At 35.2% G+C, this 24,691-nt stretch overlaps 1 protein-coding gene across 8 annotated transcripts in view; it reads left to right on the top strand.

Moving 5' to 3' along the window:
* LOC118235712 (zinc finger and BTB domain-containing protein 20-like) overlaps positions 1-24,691 on the top strand; it is an 85,916-nt gene that overhangs the window by 59,855 nt on the left and 1,370 nt on the right. For 6 of the 8 annotated variants that reach the window (XM_035433361.1, XM_035433363.1, XM_035433365.1 and 3 more), the window contains one exon: positions 4,290-23,130. The exons of the other annotated variants lie outside the window; for them this stretch is intronic. In XM_035433361.1, coding sequence (XP_035289252.1) covers positions 4,290-4,831 — 542 coding nt within the window. In that variant the 3' untranslated portion in view covers positions 4,832-23,130. Of the gene's footprint in view, positions 1-4,289; positions 23,131-24,691 lie in introns of those variants that run through there. 8 annotated transcript variants of the gene reach the window in all.

The following is a 24,691-nucleotide window of genomic DNA, read 5'->3' on the forward strand; positions in this document are numbered from 1 at the left end:
GGAATGCTTGTTCTAGTGAGAGCTGGGCAGTTATTTATTTGATGTGCGTAAAATGACCATGTTTACATACACACAATACCGCAGTTATTGTCAATATTGTGTGTAATGGCACTGAGCCACTAAATATGCACCAGTCTACACTCTCAGCTTCTCAAAAACAAGGACACAGAAATGGAAAATGAGGGAGAAAATTAATGCACACTGGCAAGACTGGTTTAAATGCACCAGGAATGCAAAGGGATTGTCTTTAATATTGAACATATTTACAAAAGAGTGGCATTGCTATGTGATAGCTGCCAAATTATATAATGATTTGAATGAAATAGTTAATTTGTGTTTAAAATGTTTGTGTGGCAACAGTGCATTTTTGGCCATACATTTACAATAGGCCGAAGTTGGAAATCCAGCGACATATTCATTATTAACAATCAAGGTGAAATATGTTATGTTTTTTATGTTATGTTTTGTGTTATAATTGAATTATATATGTTATAACACGAGGCAGGATGGATCCATGGTTTCAGGTTTTTTACGTCAAATTCTGACCGTAACATCTGCATGTCATATCTTGTTTTTGCTCTTGCTTGGTTAGTTTTTGCTCTTTACTGCCACTCTGTAAAGTGTCTTTGTGACAGTTTTCTGTCAAAAGCACTCTACAAATAAAATTGATTTGATTTGATGTCGCAGTAGGAATCAAAATTTGTCAGACCAGGCGTCGATTTTCCAGTCTTCAGTTGTGTCCAGTTTTGGTGATCGCTTGGCTACTTTAGCCTCATCTTCCTGTTCTTAGCAGACATGTGTGGAACCCGGTGTGGTCTCCTGCTGCTGCAGCTCATCCATGTCAAAGGTCAACGTGTTGTGCGTTCAGAGATGCTCTTCTGCACACTACTGTTGTAGACAGCTGTTATTTGAGCACCTGTGGCCTTTTTCTTAGCTTGAACAAGTATGCCCATTCTCCTCTGACCTCTCATTAACAAGGTGTTTTCAGGCACTGGATGATTTTTTGTTCATCGCACGATGTCAACTCTAGAGACAGTAGCGAGACAATAGACAGTAGGGAGGCTGTTTCTGAGATGCTGGAACCACCACGTCTGGCACCCACAATCATACCGTGGTCAAAGTCGCTTAGATCATGCATCTTGCCCATTCAAATTTACCTGTTCACAGTGTGCTTTGGACATTGAGTTGCAGCCGCTCTCGCACTAATGGAGTGAATTGTATTTTTTAACTAGCACCGACTTCACCCTGCCCCATTTTATCTCTTTTTCACTGGCGAGCACTCAAGTGTTATTTTCAATTTAACTGAAACTGCACCTGAGTAGGAGCTGCTTTATTGGGAGCTGGACTAGCCATCAATGAACAACCTGAAGCTGATTGTCCGTTCTAGCTTGTCAGCGCTGATTAAATGGTTAGCTAGCTGGTTTCCCCTCCACTTACTTCTGGACAGTGGCCACTGTCTGGCATTGCGATGTTAAGCAGAGAGGTAATGTATGTTAGCATCAAGTGGTGTTAGCCAATTGGGCATCTAAAGGAACTGCTCCATTATATCTTTGAAAGATCATCGGACCCTACACACCAGCCTGATTTATCTATTCTGCTACCTCTGGGTGCCTGGCCACTGTTCTTGCCCCCTGATGGTGGACTGAGCATTCCCCTGCTGTAAAAATTGTTAAAACGCTGCCCATCTTTTGAGGCAGACTGAATACCTGCCTTTTCAGACTAAACCATGGCTCCCCGATTCTCTTTATCCATCCTCTTTAATTCTTTCTGTATTTCTTTTTTGATAATTGGAGGTGTCACTGTGTAGGTTGTGTATAGTGACATATTAGTATATTCTTAAGAATACTAATTTTTGGTTTGCTTGGTTAACTTCACACATATTGATTATAAATGACATTTCTGTGCCTTTGTGGTGATATCATACATTTGTATCTTTGAGACTAACACAGATGATCTCCACTGATGTAAGTTTCTTAGGATAAGAATAGGATAAGGGCTTAGGATAAGTTATTGTTTTGTAATGTCAGATGCCTACTGTTTCATACAGTGTAATTTAACAAGGGATATGTCCCACAACTAAATGCTATCACAAACAAAATTAGCTTAACTACCATAAAGTAGGCAGTATACTTTGTAAGAAGTATAACTTTTTGAGCGAAAAGACAATGAGAACAACTGAAGAACAAAAAGACACGGTGTTGTGTGTTCTCACGGTGCAGTGTGTGACGGTCTCCAGAGAGAACTTTTAGAAAATGTCTTTCTTGTTCTCCGACCTCCCCCTCTCAGCTATTGGTTCAAATATCGCATGGTTGGTTACGTCACGGTTGAGTGTTCAGAGGGCAGACTTCACATGCTAATGTATGGAGAGTCAACGCCAATCTCTCTTCTGTAGAGATGGGATTTCTGAGTTCCCGCATGTAGAAATAAGAGAAGTGGACCCCCTTGTCTAACCTCCGCATTTGCCGAATGTACAAACAAAACTCTACATTCTCCATCCTACTCTGATTTAGAGGGCGGACGTACCATCTCCTTCGCCTTTTTTTCTTCTTTTGCATAGCTAGATAAACTAAAGCCACTTTAAACACTTTAAACTTTTTGTTTTGTGTTGTGATCTCGCGTAGCCCTTCTCTTTATACATCCATGGCGTAGCTGCGAGACGGAGGTCTGCGAGATTCCAGCCCCGGTTAATAGTGGCCTCATAATCATTTGTAATTATTCACGCCCCAGTGGCATGGAGTGACATTAAATGGTGCGGTGTTCTCACTGAGTATACCGAAAACGGTGTTCGTGGACATGTTCGCCGGTGGTTCTCAATCCTGAAGTTCTTTCTTCTTACTGAGTATACTGCCAGCTTAACTATACAATGATGAACCTAGCAGGAATTCCCTTACTGTAGGATGGCCTTGTTCTTGATACAGGAAGAGTGCATCGTTTTTCTATCCCTTCTTGTCTGAAAGCTGATCTCTTATTGCAAACTGCTGATATTAGATTTACATTGAACAAATGACAACATATTGCAGAAAGAACAATATATTAACCACAAGCCATTTCATAATAAAATGAGTTTGAACCAAAACGCTGCTATCTACGAGCCTAGCAGTGCTGCACATTTGGAAAACTAGCTGAAGCAACTAAAATGTATTTTAGAAAATGACATGAATGCTACAGTTACCTTCTCCTAAACACCTCCTAATATCCTCCTAGATAGTAACAATCAGGCAATGTACACGCATACTACCTCTGCAGACATAACTATGCCATTAAATCTGCATTAAAGTTTCTTGAGGTTACTTGTAATACTTGTTACTTTAAACCATAAACTTGAAAAAGTGTGGCATGAGATTTTACTTGCCATTTTTGCACTGTTTATGTTTAACACATCAGTTCATCACAGCTTTTATATGATTCATTTATGAAACTCAAAATAAACCACAACATGGTGATGCAGCCCTGATGCGATGTGGAGGGTTTTACATAATACACTGGAGAACTCTCATTATTGTGCCATGTATATGCACTTGTGTGTGTGTGTATGTGTGTACGTGTGTGTGTGTGTATGTGTGTGTCTGTATATTGGATTTTAAACAAAGGACAGTGGCAGGTGGGCATTATGAACATAATACTAGGCTATTTGTTTACATAGGATCTATGGAACGAGCCAGACATTTTTAGGAATTTATAAATGGTGCCTGGATGGATATTTTTGGTCCCAAAAAGAAGAATGTCCGGGAAAAGTCTGGTCAGCCTAGTGTAGTTGCCATATTTTCCTCCACAGATTACAGCATATGCAACTGATAGTATTTCAGAGTGAACCTGAAATGATCTGATAATGGAAATGGCTGGTATATCCTTTAATGTATAGGTCAATGCAGTCAAGTTATTTCACACCTCGAGAGCTTATAACTACAAATGGCAATGGCAATATGGAAGAATAATTGTGAGGAGTGCATATGCATGCTGGAACTTGAATACTCTGCATCAGGGAAACTCCAGTCCTCGTGAGTCAAGCTCTTGCAAGTTCACCAATCAGTCTTTGAATGAAGAAAGTGACCAGCATTGGGAGTTCCATTCAACAGTGAATGGAGTGTCTGTAGATTTTACCGCACACATTTAGATTGAGCCAGTTTAATAACTCATGATTTGAAATGAAACCACTCATGGCTTCAAATGAGTTGGAAACCCTGTGCGTCCATCAGGACAAGGGTTTTGTAACCCTGTTGTTGAGGACATGTGTCCACTGTTAACGTGTCTCTGTTCTGCTAATATGTTTGACTTCTGTGCATGTTTAGGTGAGAAACCACACCAGTGCAGCATCTGCTGGCGTTCTTTTTCCCTGAAGGATTACCTTATAAAACACATGGTGACACACACAGGGGTACGTGCGTACCAGTGCAGCATCTGCAACAAGCGTTTCACCCAGAAGAGCTCGCTAAACGTCCACATGCGCCTGCACCGCGGGGAGAAGTCTTACGAGTGCTACGTCTGCAAGAAGAAGTTTTCCCACAAGACCCTGCTGGAGAGACACATGGCCCTGCACAGTTCAAGTGGCACTGGGGTTACAGTTGTCACTGGTGGAGGGTCAGGAGGCCCGGTGTCCATCCCAGTGCCCATGGCTGTTCCTGAACCTGGAGTAGGAACGGTTGCCCTGGCGATGCCTGCGAGCAGTGGAGCCGGAGCAGGGGGCGGGGCTGGAATTGGCATGGGAGTGGGCGTGGCCACTGAAGCAGGCTGCCAGGAGGGGACCACCTACGTGTGTTCTGTCTGCCCGGCCAAGTTCGACCAAATTCAGCACTTCAACGACCACATGCGTATGCATGTCTCGGATGGATAAGTACAACAAAAAGAAAAGAAAAATGGCACTAAAAATTTTTTTTTCTTTTTTGGGGGCATGAAGAGTAATGAGTATAGACACTGGCACATTAAGTTTCCCATACAGGATGGTATTCTCTTTTGGTATTCTTAAAGAAAAATATGATGGTGGCCTTAAGGCTATGTAGTTAGACAATGGTCCACTGGCTGGATCTTCACTACAGGCCTCTAAATGTATGCTTTCCTCAAATACTGATTTATATGTTGAACACTACCAAAAGGCCTACTGTCTCTAGAAAAGAAAAGAAAAAAACATACACACAAGCATACGCACACAACATATATACATTTATAAAATGTAGATTTTTCCCATATGTACCGTTTTGGACAATGTAAGAGTCCAAGATTACTGTGGTGTAATGGCCTCTTTCAAAAAGGATAAAGTATCTTTGAGCTTTTGTTTCATTCTAAAAGAGTAATGATGGTCACAAGTTTGCCTTTTTATATTGGATAGGAAGATGAGAGTTATTCATGTGAAACTTTAGATAATTGTTTATTATCGTGATTACAATGCAGCTGTTGTTGTTCATAAAATTTCAAAATAGCGATTATGACTTCCTACAAGTGGGTAAAGCTTATGAAATAGGCATTTGTGTTTCCAGCAGTATTTGAGCAACAAAGTAAAATAGTAAAGGGTTTTTTTTTTTCAAATTTGCGTACACTGCCACTATTATCTTAGGAGACTGTTAAGGCAATTTGACCTCTTCCACTTAGAAAATGTGAGCTTAAACAGTGTAGAAGACTCCTTTTGAAATAACCGATCCTTTTAGTTTTTGCCTTTAAAGTTTCCAATTTTGGCAGCATTAGAATTGTACGTGCTGCATAGCCTGCCCTCTAATTTGATTGCTGCTCCTTTTCACATTGCTTCAGACTGTTATCAGCTGCTGTTTCTCTCCACCTTTTTAAATAATCTTTTTTATAATTATTGAAAAGGCTTACCAATAATGAATATCACAGTTGTGGATTTAATTTGAACATAATTATAGTGTTCATTTTCAATTGTCACAACCTCTTATGGCCTTGTTCCTATGTATTTCCTTTTAGACAGACCATGACTCAGCTGTTTGAGCAGCAAAAATGCACTACTTTGATATATTAGCCCCATCTTGTGGATTAAATAGGACTTTTTCTATTTAGGAGTTACAGGCATTATGAGATTCATGAGGCAAACTAAACCACAGAATAAGTTTACCAGATCACTTATTACCACAGCTGTCAATATACCACAAACTTTCAGATGGATATTGTACATTCCTGATTCCACAATTTAAAATAGATATCCGGTGTGCATGATACATTTCTGAATAGGTAACATATTATATTTCTGTGTCTCATATTATTGGCTTGTTGCACATTATTGGGACTATGAAACAACTGTTCTGATAAACACAACTGCAATCTGAAGATTTTGCTTTTTTATGTGTAGTGGACATCGGTTGTAGCATATAGCAAAACCCAATAGACCACGTTCAGTGGGGTGTTCCCTCATTGGATACAGTCTAAAATAGTGATGGGCACAGTGAGATTTCATGCAACCATTTTGCTGTCAGTGATTCACTGGTTTGAACGAATTGTTTGCTGCAGAGAGAATAAACAATAGATTTGTTCAAGGAAATCAGTGATTGGCAGCTTATAGCTCCGCCGATTAGGGGTTCATGAAACCTGACTCCCCATCACTTCTGTAATATATTAGTAGTAGACTAAGGCCCATGTTCAGTCTCGCCATTGTGTGTACATATATGTATGTGTACATATATATGTATGTATACAACTTCTGTGTACATGTGATTGTGGACAATACAGGAAAGTACAACTTGTTTCTTCATCTGCAAACATATGTGAACCACAGTCGCTGTATATGCGTGCAAGTGCATTTGTATGTGAGTGTTTGTGTATGTCTGTGTATATTATGGTGTGTGTAAATGAAGAACCGAGTTCTATTTCCCAGTATTGCGTGCAACATCATGAATACATAAGTTACAGAAATCACAAATATGTTGCATTAGCAATGTAAAGGTAGCTAAAACTTCATTTGATTATTCAAAGATTAGGACAAACTATATTGCACATTGCTATTAGACTGAATGAAGGCCAAGGTTGAACACTAAAATAGTGCTATTTTGCACATAATACTTAAGACAATTTATTATATGGTTATCTTTATAAAGGAAATGTCTTTCCTTAAAGCTTGAGAAGAGGACTGCATTGTTTTCTTGCATATATGTTGCACTGCTTAAACCAATAAGTGCACTACTGTTACCAGAGTTATTATAGTTTTAGAGAATGTTTTTTTTTTTTTTATCTATTAAGGTTTAGAGTTCACTTTGTGTTAGACTAGTTTTGTTTTTTATAATGTAATTCAATGTTTCTTAGCTTTTATCATATCTTGCTATATATGTATTGACTTGTGCAGTGTTTGTGCAAGCATTTATTTAAATCCGAACCATTGTGTGAGGTTCTTTCCACTGTCATTCTTTTTTTTTTTTTAAAGTCATGTCCTTCAAACGGCAGTTATTTCAGTGCACAAAGTAGGACAAATGTTGTTTTTCATATAGAAGCATTCATACCAAACAAATGAAAAGAAAAGCAAAAAAAATCCTTGTAGTGTGCTTGGGCATAGCTGCTGATTTTAATGGTTTATGGTAGGCTTTTCTTCTGGTACATGTCTTTCTTTCATTTTTTGCATACTTAGATATCTGAAAAATCTGTGTGTTTTTGACATGATCCATTTGTACTTGTCCCAAGTCAAGTTGTGACACCTGAACTGTTGGGCTTCCTTTGCAATACACAATGCAGGTACTGAATGAATACAGCAGTTTCTACAGTATAGTACGTAGTCTTCATCGCCTTCTCCTTTAGAAAATATTTTTAATAGCCATTTTATTCCAATTCATCTGAAAACCTATAAGTGAGTGTTCCTTTTGAAATAATAAGAGAATGGCTCACATTTGAAAAATGGTTGCTTTTTTATTTTTTTAGTTATTCAGAGTAATTCTGAATTCCTATGGCTACTAAAAAGGATAGCCGTTTGTTTTCGACTTGGACCCATTTTTATGATTCTCCCACCATGCAGGTCGGTAATGATAATCATTTTGTCATGTCTTTCTTGTTTTCAGTCACCCTGTGAACCCACTCTGCTTTGCAATGCAGTCCAATAGGGCCACACAGACATAACAATAGAAATTCAGCCATGTTCAACAATGCGGTAGGCAAATGTAATGAACAACTCTACCAACACTTCGCCCGTGCGCATGAATACAGTCTGCCACAGTACAAGTGAGGAAATGTTTCTACAATGTAAAAATTGAAAATGAGCATTATTACCACATTAAAAACACATTTCAAGGCTTGTTGGCATAGCCCCATTGGACTGCATTGAGTGGAGTGGTCCTTGGGGTGACAAAAGCTCCACAAAAAAAGATGTGACAAAAGTATTATCAATTCCAGTCAGTATGTTGGAAATAGTTTGGAAAAATGGGTCCAAGAAAAAAACAAACAAAAAAAAAGAGCTGTCCTTTAAAGAAAGCTACTGTATGAGCTGTGAGTTATCAATGCTGACTGGATGGTGCTGTCAGTTAAGGCAGTATTTTGGTCTATTTTTCTGAGTACTGTTAAATACTTCAAATGGAAAAGGGGAAAATGTCCACAACTTTGTCCAAAACTACAATTTTGAGGCTCTGTGTTCTAGCCAGTTTAGAGGACTTGAAAATCCACATCTCCGGCCTTTGTATTGCACATGTTAGGGGCTTTATATTAGACATATCAGTCAGAAAACAATCAGACCGATTCTCCAATGTTGAACAATGTTTGTGATTCAGGGTTTCCAGTTTGACTAAATTCTTCAGTAATTGAGCTGGTTGCCATTTTAATAATTGTCGTCAGTAGGACTCCTGGGGCTGGTTTGTATATATCCAAATACAAAATTTTATTTAACTATCCGATGTCGGTAGCAGAATATCCAGCTCTGTATCCCCGTAGTCAAGTGCTGAGAGGGTTTTGCAATGCATTACTGATGCCAAAATAAGGATTGCTAGAACCGTACTGGTAGAGTCAAATCATTCCCAGCACATTAATATGATGGTGGCATTTCTCAATGCTGTACACCTCCCACATTCCATCAAAACCAATTGTTTCTTCAAAATCGTTCACATCAGTGCCCAAGAAGATATAGTACTAATGTAATCAATTAATGAGTCAATATTGAGCAGTAATCTAAAATGAAATGTTTTATGTTAAGTTCAACTGTAATATCCATTTTTTATTTTTTCCTCTTGTTGGAGGGAGGGGGATATTTAGTTTTAACCTACTTAAAATATGTTATTATAGAGCCTTTTTACAATTGCTGAAGTTGTGTGAGAAAAAGAAGACTACATTGTACTGATATCCAGTTTCTACACTTTGGTTGCTTGAACAAGCTACTTAAATGAACATCTTGACTTGTCATGTAGTAGAGGTAGAGACCTTTGGGTTGTTCAAGTCTGGGTTTAATGCAGTGCTGGATACCGTCTAGTTTTTAAGTAATGGCAAGCTGAGATTGGATGATTGGCCTGTTATCATCACGTATTATTATGTCCTTATGTTCATAAGCACGCTACAATTAGTTAATTTCGTAATGTGTAACTCAAAACTTATAACACATTTTCTCTGCTCATTGTTGGTTCTTGCATAAAGGCCCTGTGTCTTATTCAAACAGTAATATGAAATGACAATTGATGTGAAGTGTGTTAATGAGAAAAACCTGGCAGATTATAACTATACTTCGGCAACAGGCACTTGGAAAACCATTTCATATTTACTGGTTATAACGTGTGATTTAATACATCTTATTTGGAAATATGGTTATTCATACAGTATGGATCCAGCCCCTGGTCTTTAAAGTACGCTATCATGCATTGTGTCAAGTGATCAGATTTTTGACTATGGTTTTAATGTATTAAGGTGTCTGCTGCTCAGTGCTCTGGGCCAAAAAGCCCAACAACTTATACAAGAGACTAGACATAAACGTGTTATAAGTAGTTTATTTACCCTGTGCTGTTCAGAATTTAAATAATTGTGCCTGTGTAGTAACATTCATTTATTTGTAGATAAAATGCTCAATAGAGCATTGCAAGGAACAAAAAGAAAAACATAGGCCATAATAATCAGATAAAAATATCTTATGTAAAAAGGTTAAAGATAATTGCCCCTTCCTTCTCTGTCAGTTTGTTACTGCTGGTAGAAAGTCTTAAAAATTAAGAGAGATTGACAAAACTGTTGGCAAATTAATGCAATCACAAATTATATTGTGTGTAAATACTGTAGTTATTTACGTCAGAAGCATAAATGTGTGGTTTTCTCTGAAACAGAACATGCAGCCAGTGCCTCAATATAAAAGACATTAATCCTGGTTAATGGTTATAGTTTTTGAATGATAGAAATTGTTATTAAAAAAATTGTAATTTTCATTTTTTTTTTAAATTAAGCATCATTTGATAAACAAAAGCTTTAATTTAATGCTTGCCATTTCCCTTAAAACTTGGCAGATATGCTTTCCAAATTAATATGACTGATCAAAATATAAACATTAATGTGCATTAGGAGCTGCCTTCATTTCTTCCTTGAACCTGCTGTATACCATTGATACTGATATATGTGCAGTGTTAATTCAACACTAACTGTGTTTAGAGTCCAAATGTGTTTAAGTGTATTCTATCAGAGTATAATCAGAGTTTATTTAACACTGAAAATCTTGCTGTGTATAGATAGCACATAATATCTTATTTTTCAGAATAATCTTTAATCAATAATTATTTACAAAACACATGATGTGTTGGTATCAATTGTAGTGAATTTATAAAAGGAGTCTTTGTACATTTTTGGCAGTGTTGCACACAAAGAATTGTTAACAAGCCAGTTTGTATGAAGCCTTGCAGAATGGCATTATACCATTTTTTTAAAATGTAGGAATAATAAAATCATAGAAGGATATTTTATGATAGTTATCATTCATTCTTGGCTAAAGAAGTAAAATAGCATTTAGGGTAGTTTTTTTTTTTTACTGTTGCCTATCGTCGTTGCTGAGTTAAATCACTGATATAGCTATGAACTTGCCAGGGGGTCATAAATAAAATGTTATTACTAAGCATCCCCCTCCACCCAATTCCTCATAAGTCTCTGCTGAACATTTTCCCCACCAGACCAATTTCCATTTAAATGAATGTTTTGATGTTTTTCCTTTAGCCTTATGAATGAAAAGTAAAATTATTGATTAAATTTGACATAAATCGTGTTACCATTAGAGTTATTACCATTAGTGTCATAGGTCATAGGTTAAATAATTTTATTAAATTTTATTATGAATTTTAACACAAACTGTTATGTGCAAAAACAACTGCCTTAGCAGCTGTAAGGCATGTATAGTTTCCCCAGACCAGTATTGCATTTACTGGAAATAACTAAATCAGTTTCTTATTTTTTAACATTGAGGCAATTAAGATTAATGCCAAAATACTGTACTTTACATAATCCAATTCATACTCTGTTCTGTTAGCTTGTCTGCATTACAATACTATTCTAACATCTTGCAGTTTCCATAATGTATTTTATCAGAGATACCATTGTGTTTGCATTTGGAAACATTTCTTTTAGCAATGTTTTATAGTAAGTTCATTATTAGACTGTGATATATTACTTTCTTCGTATTTACAGTAAATTTTCATAGTATTACTTCAGCTTGTGAAACTCAATACTTTAACCAACCTTACAGTACCTTCTCATGCATGTTAATATTTACAGATGATATTACAGAAAATATAGGTACATTATTACATTATGCTCAATTTGTGCAGTGCATCTGAATCATTATTATTATTTATCTTTACTTTCACAGTTTTCATTTACATTTCATTGCTATCATTCTCTGCATGCCATTAGTGAGAAGGGGAGAACAGCCATTGAGAAAGTCACTGCAGTGCTCCAGTAGTAGATTTTGCTTTGAAGGTAATTGTCAAAAGTTACTGAATAGACTTGAATTTTTGGCAAAACTGGAAATTAAATATAAAACACGTGCACAGTGTGCAAAGTTAAAAATATGGTCAAAACAAATAAAGGTCTGTGCCCTGCAAATGCTCTTGAGTTTAGTAGTAAAAGTTTTTTTGCATTAAATGTATCTATGAACAGAACAGTGCACTAGAGCACAATGGCCACAGCACCAGCAAGAACAGATCTTTGTGCTGAATTTATTGTTTTGCTGAGAACACAGTCTTGCGTGCACACACACACACACACACACACACTGCATGCAGTTTGGGAAAATTAGGTAACTACTTATGCCTCAAGACAACCATTATATACCGATTAAGATTTCACTCACCCAGACTTTTTAAACAACTGATATAATAGGTTAGTAGTGATTAATGCATTGTCATGTTTGGGGGAATATATTTTTGCTAATTTTCCAAATTACGTTTTCTTTCTAACATGTGACTTGTATTTTCTTTTAATCATGCTGGTATATATTATCCTTTTCAAACAGTCTAATGTGATCATTTTCATTTTTACAACTACACATGGAACAGTACCATATTATTCATTATTGCTACTCAACATTATGCTTTGCTTTAGTAATACATAAATTCACAATTAATCCAGTAAATGTCCTTTCTATGTATACAGGTGTTTTGCAAGACCATTTTTACAGGCAATGATACTAGAGCTTTTTATCCATCTCTCTTTAACAAAAGTGAGAGAAAGTGATTCAAATTTAGGACAAGTAGTGTGCCTTGAAGTGCCTATTTGTACATTATAAAAGACCATCTTCATAGCAATGCAGTAGTTTTCTACAGGACAACGAAATAAGTTTTCCCAATATGCCCTATCCAACTGCATAAAGGTTTTAACTATATTTAAATTTCATTTAAAACTCCAGGTCTATGTAAGTATTTTGTAATGTTGCCTGCATAGCAGCAGTAAATCTTCTAGTCACTAAAGTCTGCAAGATTCGTAATAGACACAGGAGACAAGAGCAGTTTTGTGCTCAAACACTGTAAGGACAAAATTCATGGATCATAACAACACTTCAGTACAAAGAAGCATTAATAACTGCTATTGGTGTAACACCTGTTCCACTGCTGTGCCTGGAATATTACACAGCTGACTTCTGTTGGACAATTGAAACATCATATGTTACTAACCAGCCAACTAGCCAACTATTTTTAGCCTTTAAAAATAGATATTCCCTTTGCTTATAGTGGAATAGACAGCTACCTATTCATGAATTATCATCCAGAGGAAAAAACAGGACAACGCTGCAACAAATGGTTTGACCGTGTTGCTTTTTGATATGCCAATCTGCATTTGTATTTTTAGTTTCAGTTTTGGAAGCCACACACTATAAAGATGGCCCAATAACACCCTTGCTACTTTTCAAAATGTAAAATTTTGGAAAACTTATAAAAAATAATATTTACGACAGCTGTGGATGCCTTGCCGGCCTGCAGTCAAAAATGAACACTTATTACACTCAAAAGTACCATCTTGCTACAAACAAGAAAATAAAAAACAGCAATAATAAATTGGTATTCGTGAAACACTGAGCAAAAAATATTTACATAAACTATAGTACACATTTTATCAATTTAAATTAAGAGTCTTTATTTCCTTTTATGTTTTGCTTTTACCTAGTCCTTCATACATCATACACACACACACACACACACACACACAAATACACACAACTATCATGTACAAAGAACAGTACTTTGTATCACTTTTCCTGCAATACCTTGTCTATTTGTTAAATAAATAAATAAATAAATAAATAAATAGGTATATGATTCTTCAGGAGTTGTGATACTAGGTGCCAGAAACAGTAGTTGTATTATACCCTGCTGCATGTTTTTTTAAGATGGTCATTTTTTTTCATTTCCTCTTTATGTGAATTCACTTCAGTTCCTGCATAATTATCTACAACTGTACTGTACTCTCAGTATGTTTATAATATTTCTTTTTCAATAGACATTTAGTGACAGTACACCTTCAACTATGCCCAGCTATTCAGCAACACTGTTTGACTGGTATTAATGTCTTATAAATTGACATTTGCTTTGCAATATGTTTAAACCTTAAAGATGAGTCCTTTCTGTGAGTGCCTAACATCTAAGACACAAGTAAACACATTTGAAACATTGATTCACAACACAGCCTGCAAAAGCATTTGCCTGTCTGCATAGTATTGTCAAACTGGCTGTGGTACTTGTACAGTATGCTATTTAAGAACTAAACTGTAATGATAACTGCTAACACATTGTGCACTTTGTGTGGAATTACAGTGTTTGTGTGTGGCGTGTGTGCGTATGAAGCTTCTTGTGTGTGGGGAGAGAAAAACAGTTTCGTATTCATAGCAATAATTTCTGGATCCTTGTCCCCAATGTCATTGTTCCATATGTCTGACATATTGTGCTATAGATGTGCTAGAGGGAATAAGAGATACGCATATTGCCTTTTGAAAATATTTATACCCAATAATGTATTTACATGGTGACATTATTTTGTGTCATGTAATACTGTCAAATTGTTAGTTTATACGTATGAAAATGCATTTCTCAGTATCTACAATTTTCAGATGTTTTATTTGCAAATAGTGCTTGTGCCTATTGTCCAATGTCATTTTACTATTCTGTTAAATCAATTGCAGAGCCTTCCCCCCTAAAACTAGGATATCTGTGTATACTTCATAAATATTTTTTGACTGATTTTGGCTCCTTTTTTGGGAAAAAAATGTATTTTGTCTTTTTCTTTGGGCACATCTTGTTCTTGGAGAAAAAATGTTGATCTTTCACACAAGATATTTAGTCGTTCCAACAGCAAAAAGTGTCCCCATGAGACAGAAATCTGCTTCTTTTGTCATTTTTTTCTATTTTGTATGCTTCCAATAGAATGTCAAAGGGATTTTACTTTTGAGCATTAAGAAGTTTATAGTTAAATTTATAGTTCTGTGCAAAACACCAATTCCCATTTGAACAAAACTGGTTTTCATACTGTACACAATTTTCACTGAACAGAAATTACAAATGCATCAAGTTCAGCTTTAAGTAGGCTATCCATCTTTATATAACTCATTGTTATAATTTTTATTCACACTCTGGTCTGATGATGTCAGTATCAGAGGTTTCACATATAGCTCCAAACCAACTAAAGTGCATTTCTGAATCACTCAAATTAAATATGTGTGAAAGTGCCCTTGAAACACATTTTCCTAAACAATGTAAAAGTCTGTTGATGGTAAAAACGCTAAGCCCATGACTTCTCTATATTCAATTTGTATGTGTGAAAGGCCATTTCCTTTTTAGGCAAGTCACACAAGCTTTGTTATTTGTGAAACTGTGAATAAATTCACTCTATTGGAAACAGGTACGCTATCAAAAGATCCATAGAGAGAGAAATTGGATTTTACAGGGCTATATTTTGTTATATTTTTATATAGATTTTAATTCTATTGTGTCATCTTCTAAATATTTTCTATTGACTGAAAATATCCTATCGTCTTAAAAAATGTTTTGAAGCAACTTTGATAGATTAGAACAAAATTAAAACCTATAATTCTGAAGAAAAAAAACAAGAAAGACATGTTATGGGCCATTGGTTTTGACAGTTGATTTTGCAAAATACTTAAGTGTTTTTTTATTTTATTATTTCTCCTGTGGTATTTATACTGGTTCTCACACACATACACAAATACACTCACGCACACACACACACACACACACACACACACATTAGGCCATCATACCTACATTTGTGTTTCACATAGTTCGTAAAAAGAGAAAGAGCTAAAGGTACTGAAACCAGGTGCCTGTTGTACATGTGCTCATTAAGAAATTAAATCAAGATCCAAATAGTCTTATTTCTTGTCAGCATTCAATTTTAGATGTTATGTTTGAGTTTTAATGAAATAAAATTGAACCCAAAGGAATTAAGAAAATAGTTGCTATTACTATTATAACAGCCACATTGCCTTGCTTTTTGTAGGATTCAATTTTGAAATATTGCATATGGATCATGCACAAATATTATTCTGAACAATACATATGCCATTGATAGACCCTGACCTGTGAATACTCTTTTGCTTTTTTCAAATTTCAAACCCCATAAAGTAATGGAAAAAAAATAAAATAAAATGAATTATTGAAGGCTAAAAGAACTGACAGCCAGGTGTTGACACAACAAACCCAAAACCTGTAGCTTGCTTGTTAACAAGCTATAACAGAACGCCTCAGTGATTCTTTCTTTATATCATGTTACAAAGCAAATACTTCTGTTCAGAGGAAGATCTCTTATTTACTGTGTTTAATACCTGGGGTGAGCACATCAAGATACTACAATGGCTACAAAACACTTCGTAAAATCCGTGGTTTGCTGAGCATTTATGCTGCGGAATCTTTGCCGATTATCAATATACAGAGAAGGAAGAGTACAATTATCAATGAGTTCAAATAAGCTTGACATATAAGAAAATTCTGCACAAACTTGTGATTTAAAGAATAACCTTATCACAAATTAAACAAATAAATATTTTTCCTCCTAGCATTGGTTATTTGGCAAATTGATGGAAAATGGAGCAAGTTCCGAATTATGTCAAGGTTAGAGATTTTAAAGATGTACTATATACTAATTAGCTGGAATGAGATAAATAGTGTAGTTAATTTTTTACAATACAATTATTGCACAGTAGATATCAGCACTCATCACAATTTATTAAAAAGTATTTGTAAGCTACTCTCCTCTACACTGTTCAAGTTAACAACAGTAACTTAGTGGTTCTTAATAGAAAATAGAAACCGCAGAAACCGCATTGGGCTCAACATTGGGCTCAACATTTTAATTTATTTTGTTTTCTAAGTGTGTCAAATATCTAATGTCAAGTTCATCTTCACTTATGGTGTAGCTCATAGTACTGCAGGCATGCCCTTTCCAGTGGCTGAAAATCCACCTGGTGTATGATCGCATTTCCCCCAGTTCAAAATCGATTTGTTATAGTACCAAAAAGGTTCAAACACTACAGATTTTCAGCCGTAGTTTGGTTAGATTGCCTAGTCAAGCCTTCATTCTTCACGCTGCAGCATAAATAGACTCAAACAGAGCGATAAACATAGACAGTCTGTTTTTATTAGGCTATTATTAGCATGACTGTCATGTTTGCACCAGATGCCTATTTGCAGTTACACATATGCTCCAAGATGTTATATACATGTGTGACCGAAATGGTAAAAATGGAGCCTTTTTATGTGCTCTGCAGAGTGATGTTATCATGGCTTGGTTTATCGTCATCTCCTGTGGTAGTTTGCCTTTTCCTTATATCAGGACATAAAATCTTTATATTAAACTAGAAAATGGGGTATATTGATTATATGTAAATAGAAATGAATCTCTCCTAACATTTGTTTTAAGTGTTTGTGAAAATGCCCAGATTTTCTGAGTGGAGTTTCTTTCTAAACCTAAAAGCTTGTGTGATTTCCAAATCCAAAATGATTTCCTAGTTGAGTAGAAGTACTGCCTTCATAGTTACCATATATTTTATTACATTTAGTTTTAATTGAAATATTCTTTGTGACATGAAATAAACAAATGCTGCAATATGGGAGGCTATTAAGAAACATGGAATTAGCTACTGAGTGGTGTGGATCATATATTCCACATCGTCTGCTAAGTTATCGATTTAAAATGTCAGAATTATATCCCACCTATTTCAAGATCATAAGCGACTACTACTGGCTAGATGAAGACATGTATAAGAGGCTAGCTATCATGGGCTATGAATTCAATTTAGCTTGATAATTTGCAAACACAGTTAAATGGGAAAATAAAAAAATGACTAAATGTATATAATTTATTAACATGACAGCTGTATGTCTGATATGGCATGTCTATTCTGGCTTTTCTAGTTAACTTCTGATTTTTTTTTTTTTTTTAACTTTTTTTTTTGCAAGTAGAAGATACACTACACCAGCACAGATAACACAGGAAACAGTTTTCTGTAATGCCTTGGAAACATTCCTTGTTTTTTTAAAGATGTTTCCTCTAAAATATTGAGATTTAATTGCTTTAAAAGCACTTCTTTTTTTTACACTTGATTGTACAAGGCGTGCGCACACACACACACACACACATACACACACACACACACACACAAATCTTTAGTCAGATGGTGACAATTACCAGAAAGACTTTTATCCCAGCAATAACTGGTCTGCTTACATACTGACTGGTATCATTATGATTCTGTTGCATTGTTAAGAGTGAGGTGCTAACAAATAATCGCATTAATTTTAGACAGAGGTTTGAAGTTTTAATTTAATTCTGGTCTGAAAATTAACTTATTTTTCAGCTCCACTTTGGATTTCAAATTGAAATAAAACATTGTAACAGTGTTGTCAAATACATAATTCTTCATTTGTGCTATTGGAACATTATACAATTCTTTGATTAGAAGAGGAGTGGCTTTGGCTGTACTAGGCCACAAGGTTAGCTGGGAAAACGAGATCTAGTTTCACAAATGTTTACGTCTCCAAGGCCATACTAAAACAAACAAAAACACTCTGAAAGATGCAAGCATTCTTATGATCGGTTATATTCTTATAATCTTAATGTAGTTTCTTGTTTCATAAAGAATACTTCCTATTATATAGCTACACTGTGTATACATGTCTGTATTCTGGAACAAAGAAAGCTTTTAAAATTTCCACATAAGCGAAAAATCTGGAAGTCAGTTGCCTGACCATGTAGATATTTAACCCCAGTGCAGTGATGTAATGCTTACGTGTAGTTAGATTTTAAGTTTATATTACCAGACAAAACAATGGAGGAGATAATTTAGCGTTGAAATATTTAAATATTATGTGAGTGTTTATGAATCATAAAATGAAAGATGTGTGACAGAAATTATGTGTTTTGAATTATGAGACAGAAATACTGTGTTTTATATTTGGTTATTTAAATTGTAATGAAATAAGTACAATATGTAAAATCATTGGAGAGGTACCTGAATTTGTATCATGAATGTTTGTATTTTAGATGGACAAAAAATGAACACTTCTACATCCTATGTGAAAATATTCATAAGCACAGGCTTAACAGCTATGCTTATAATACCTGTTGTAGACCAGAATATCTTTTGTTTTGTGTTAAACAGAAATACAAAGGAATTTGAGCAACTGTAATACAGGACTATAGGCATTTTATGATATGTTTTTAAATGTAGCATCAATATTTCCTATTCTTTTTAAAGGTCATATTTCGATTTTTCAACTAAATATGTCATCTCTTCAGCATTTATACTCCTGCTATACACATTAATTGTCCTGCACATTTTATTAAAATATGCTTTGTTAATGGACAATAGCACGTTAAGACAATGATAGCTTAAATATATTTCTCGCTCAATAATTAAACACTGCATTTCAGTGTACTGTTACATTTTCCTGAATGTTTCTTCAAAACTCATATTACAAATGTTATAAATGTTCCCTGGGTAGACTCCCTAAAACAACTTCATTTGATTTCATTAAGTCATGCAGGTGTTGGTGATGTGTAACTATTGTTGGTGTGAATAAACAGTAACATAAACCTGAGAACTCACTGAATTGGACCAATCCAAGTGTAGAATGCAAACTTGGATTATGCCAGATTGTGCTGAAACTGCATCCATGATACAATATTTACCAGTCACTCTATACAAAAATATGGTGCCTGACTGCCTTGTTATTAACATGGTTATTTTTCCCTGAAATCTTCCACTGCTTCAATGTTGCAGACTAAAGAAAGTTCACCATTAGAACATGTACATACTTTTTGGTGTAGTTGTGTCAACCTTGCTATTATAAGGACCAAATTCCCTGCTTATATGGTAGAACATGTTTACTGTAGAATTTGTTTTCCTTTTCGTACACCTTAAATAAAAAAATAATGATTAGGGATTTTCCATATATTGTAGGCAGAATTTAACCACTTTATAATTAGATTTACAAGGAAATAATTGTTGGCGTTATGATGAAGTAGAGTTACATTTAGATTGTTGTTGCATTTTTTTTTTTTGCACTAAAATTGTTCTTATGCCATTTATTGGTAAATATAATATGTTGACTGTTACCAAAATCCCCCACTCGTAAATTGCTGCCGCTTCCAATGAATGAGAGTCATGAGATACGTGAGCACCCAGGTTGGCTGCCAGACATTTCGATTTCTATAGCTTAACTGACAAATCAATACCTTTTTTACTAGCCACATCTATTTTTGCCCTTAACACAACGCAATAGTCATGAAGATTCTGCTTTCTGAATTGTCATTTTAAATCTACATTTGATATTTAGCACCTTAAATATTTTTATGAAAAGATTCCCTTTTAGTTACATATTTAAAAAGCTATGGATTTTTTTTTTTACAGTTCCTTTTTGTCTGAATATAATTGGAATACTTCTCATAATTTCATTTTGGGTTTAAATATACTGAATAACAAAAGGTATGACCGTTTGAAATTGAGCTGTTCAGATTTGTGCCCTTCAGGATATGCTGCAGTAATGTTTTATCAGCTGGTATTCTTCATGTGTGCTCTAAGTTGGTTTGTCTTTTTATCGTTGTTATGAAACAAAAACACATTTGTAATGTAATGACTGCTGTTGTAAGATGCGTAACAAGGAGATTTTTTAAATATACAAGGGCGTTTTATACTCTGACTTGTCAAAGACACTGGACTGTGAGTGTGTTTCCAATATTTACGACCTGCAGGATATACATGAATAAGCAGCACGGAATTCAGCCTTTTTACACCCATTACCTGAGGGTTGACAGGTTCGCCCTCACTCAAAGAGATGGTGTTTAGAAATAGCTCACTTTGTCGTCTCACTTATCTTATTTTTAAAAGACAGTTAATTGAAGAAAACAATAGATTTGAACATAGCTTTTCACGTGATTCATCATTTTCAACTTAATATTTTAATCATTTTGGCTGTTATGCGTGTACTGGCAAATGGTGGGCTATCTGGTTGTTAGGGTCATTTGAAACCAAAGTGTGCATTTTGGGGGTAAATCCAACATAAAAAGACAATACAAAGCTATTTCCAAATTTCCCTGTTGAATAGACAGTTTTGAGTTTTCAAATGACAACAAAATGATTATTAAAACTCCCAAAGGGATACCACTCCAATGCAATTAAACAATTAGTAACCACTTAGTTTATTAATTTTGCATTCTTTTTTTACCAGAACATGGTTGACCCTGAAGTGACCTTTTATAGTTAATTGCATAGCCCACTCCCACTTATTCAACCTGAAAAGAGATTTGCACTAAGTCGGTTTGTTTCTTTCTTGGATAAATAGCAATATACTTAATTAAACAAACACGACCAAGAAAAACAATGAAGAAAGCTGTCTGTGCACTAAGGTAATGCTGTGTAAAAGGTGATATTTGAAAAGGATTTTTTTCATAGATAAGTATTGAATAGCAAAGGTACAGATTTAAAGCATATTACCTCTGGGATGCATTTGAAAATATTTGATAATAGGCACATTCCAAGTAAACCATCAACAGTGTCTGAGTCTTGGGCACAAGAGTCTTTGAATGTTTCCTCTGGGGGATGTTTTTGACAGATAGAACTGTACCCAAACACTCTTTGTGCACTCAGTCAACAAACAGATGGAGAGTAAAAACCAAAAAAAAAAAAGAGAAGATAATTACATTGGCATTGTGGGCAAAGTCCTCTTCACCTCTCTGGCTTGGACATTAGTCCAGCCTTCCAAAGAATTCCACTCCACACAAATATATTGGACATAGTTACCTGTATAGAAATAGCTTGAGGGAGTGACAGAGGAAATCATATAGATATTGCTATCTTCATTATAATTAATCATAAAAAATTAAGTAGCAATAGTATCTATCACTTTATCTCAGCTTTGTGGTGTTGTTGAAAGACCGTGTTGCAGTTTAAATCTGTCATGTGTTAGAGGAAGCATAAGTATGTGCCTTGTAATTTTTCTCGGTGAGCTTGTTATTGTTGAAAAGCTGAAGCCAGCCAATTGTGTTTGCACTAAAACCAAATGCTTTTGTGGTGTAGAGTATTTAAGCAAGCACGTTACGTCACTTTAACGGTATGCATGAGTGTAAAATTGGTAAGTCCCAGGGCTAGAGCACTCATCTGTTTATCAGTGCGTCTTATAAAATCCCCTGAAAATATCTCTGCTTTGTTCCGTGTTGCTTTACGGTTTGATACCATTCCCTTTGTCTTTGCAATCACTTGCAGACATGGTCCATAAAAAACACATAAAAAATGAAAAAGGTAATCTTTTAAGTCAACTATTGTTTATTCGTAACCTGATTGAACAGTTCTAATGCACAGAAAACAAAAAAAGTATTTAAATTTGTATTTATTTTTTATTGAAAATCATTATCTATGGATGATGTATGAGGTCGCCTCGAGACTATTGGCCAGTCTGTTTTGGTTATTTTTGTTAAGTTTTTAATATTTTCCTTGAGGAAATAAATAAGAGGAAAATGACATAGAGATATACATGCTTTGTGTATGAAATGCACCTTATTCATGCTGATCTGAAAGATTGGCTGTGTGATATCTAATTTAGCACCTTACTACACAGCATGTTTTCACTTTACTGTGTACTTGGCGTTGTGCAACATTATGCCTGGTTTACTATACTGCCATGCATATTATGTAAAAAATAAAAAATAAATCTTTATTTTTTGGAAAATAATTAAAGGGATGTGCCAAAGTTTTTGAGGCGATCTCCCAAGTTTTCTTTCATAGTATTTTTATTCCCTCCAGGCTTAGTTATAACATTGGTATGATGTTTCCCATAATAACCTGTTAGAAGACAATTTATTTTAGTTGACAGTATTCTTACTTGCCATTTACAGTTTGCCCTGTATTTCACGTATATTTACCAGTGATGTGTATTTGTTATTATAAAGAAAGTAGCTGTAATGCTTCATTATGTTACATATTATTGTGACTTTTTCAAAAAAAAAAAAATACTGTGAAGACTTATCTTGCATATACTTTATACAGAAGTATTAAGCCTTAATACAAAAGACTAAAAAAAAACCCTGTGTGGAAGAATAAACTGATTGTTGCTAAGTAAGGAGGATTTTTTGTAAATGTTACCAGCACTTTTTTTTTTTTTTTTGTAATTTTCACTTTCTGAGGTATTGTACAAGTTCACGCTGTTTGTGAAGTTTGAATATGAAGGAATAAAAACTCTAGTACTTTCCTGTACTTTATTGAATGACTGTGTGTGTTTATTTTGCACTGCATTTACAAATTCTGTACCTACTTTATAATCACTCTACCTGTGCTTCAGAAATGGGAAAAGACTGTTTATGTTAAAACCTGGATGGAGGGGGTTCAGGGTAATTTTGAATACTTTTATGCCACTGCTGTAATAACACCCATTAGTCATGGTTTCTACAATTCAATCCTTAAGTATTATGGTGTTATAACTTCAGTAGGGTAGATATAATGATTTAGGTATTGAGTGGCCCAGTCTAGAAATGGCCAACTATTTAAAGGTTCAAATCCCCAATCATGAAAACATGGGGAGTTAATATATAAGAACAGTCTGAACTGGCTCAGTAGAGCGCATATCCACCAACACTATGCAATTGTCAAGATATGCTGGTTCCACAAGTCGGATATTCACCAAAGATTATCATTTCTTCAATGCCCTTAACATCACCACCACATCCCACCCCCACCTTTCATACACAGGACAGCTGATCCAACAGTAAGAATGTTAGGGTACACATACACATTAGTTTTGTAGAAAAAGGCATTTAATACTCCTCAGGTAGCATCTATTCTTCTCAATGCGCCTTGGATACCCTGCTAAGTGAGGAGCGTGATCACAGTGTAATGCAGGTAAGTGTAAATATGTCTGATTTCCATTAGAACCAAAAAGGTGAAAAGGTGGGCACCACTATTTGCTACATCAGTTCATAGGAATGCTAGGTGACAAGAAAAGGTCATTCAGCCTAAATGAGCTGTCGTTTAGACTATCATGTGTTGAGTAACTGTCAACCCTGGTCTTCATCAACTCGCCGGGCTCTTTCTTTTTACTATAAACCATGGTAAGTTACTCTGTTCATGCATTCGTTCATTATTTGTGAAAATACTTCCTAGAACTAGTGTGAGATTTACCTTGAACGGAATTACACCTAGCTCCCCCTGTTCTGTTAATAGAACCCACCTTGATGTCAACTTTAATCATTATTATTTTAATTTAAATGAAAAAAAATTTTAAATTACATTTTCAGTGAAAGTAGTTTTTGGTTTTGTGTATATTACAACCCTCAAAATTGGCTTGTAAGTAACCTTATAAGTGACACCCAGACCTAGTCTACCCACTTTGTAAATATTCAACAGCATTACAGTATAAATTATAGCATTGTGTGTTACCTTGTAGTGTGATATTAGGAACTGGACAAAGTACTTTAAATGTGGTGTGATGAATGTATAGCGTAACATTTAAGTGGCTATCCTTAATTTTTCAGTTTTGGTGAATTTGGCAGCATCTCGTCACAAAATTTCATTTTTGAACTCCAAATGCCAGAGATCTATTTGAAATGAAGCTATTAACTAAGAGCACATCAAGTGCTTATTTTTCTTCAGTGATAAACTGGTGGTATAGCATTTTAGACTAAGAAGATTGTCTAGAGGCAACCAACAATGTTGGCTGACACGGTAATATTGAACAATGTATCAAACATAATTTAAAAAAAAAAATGTTTTTCAGATTTTAGATGCTTGCTCTGTTGCATTCAGCATGCAAGTGTCTGAGCATGT

Source organism: Anguilla anguilla, chromosome 9 (genome assembly GCF_013347855.1).
Source record: "Anguilla anguilla isolate fAngAng1 chromosome 9, fAngAng1.pri, whole genome shotgun sequence".
NCBI classification, from domain to species: Eukaryota; Metazoa; Chordata; class Actinopteri; order Anguilliformes; family Anguillidae; genus Anguilla; species Anguilla anguilla.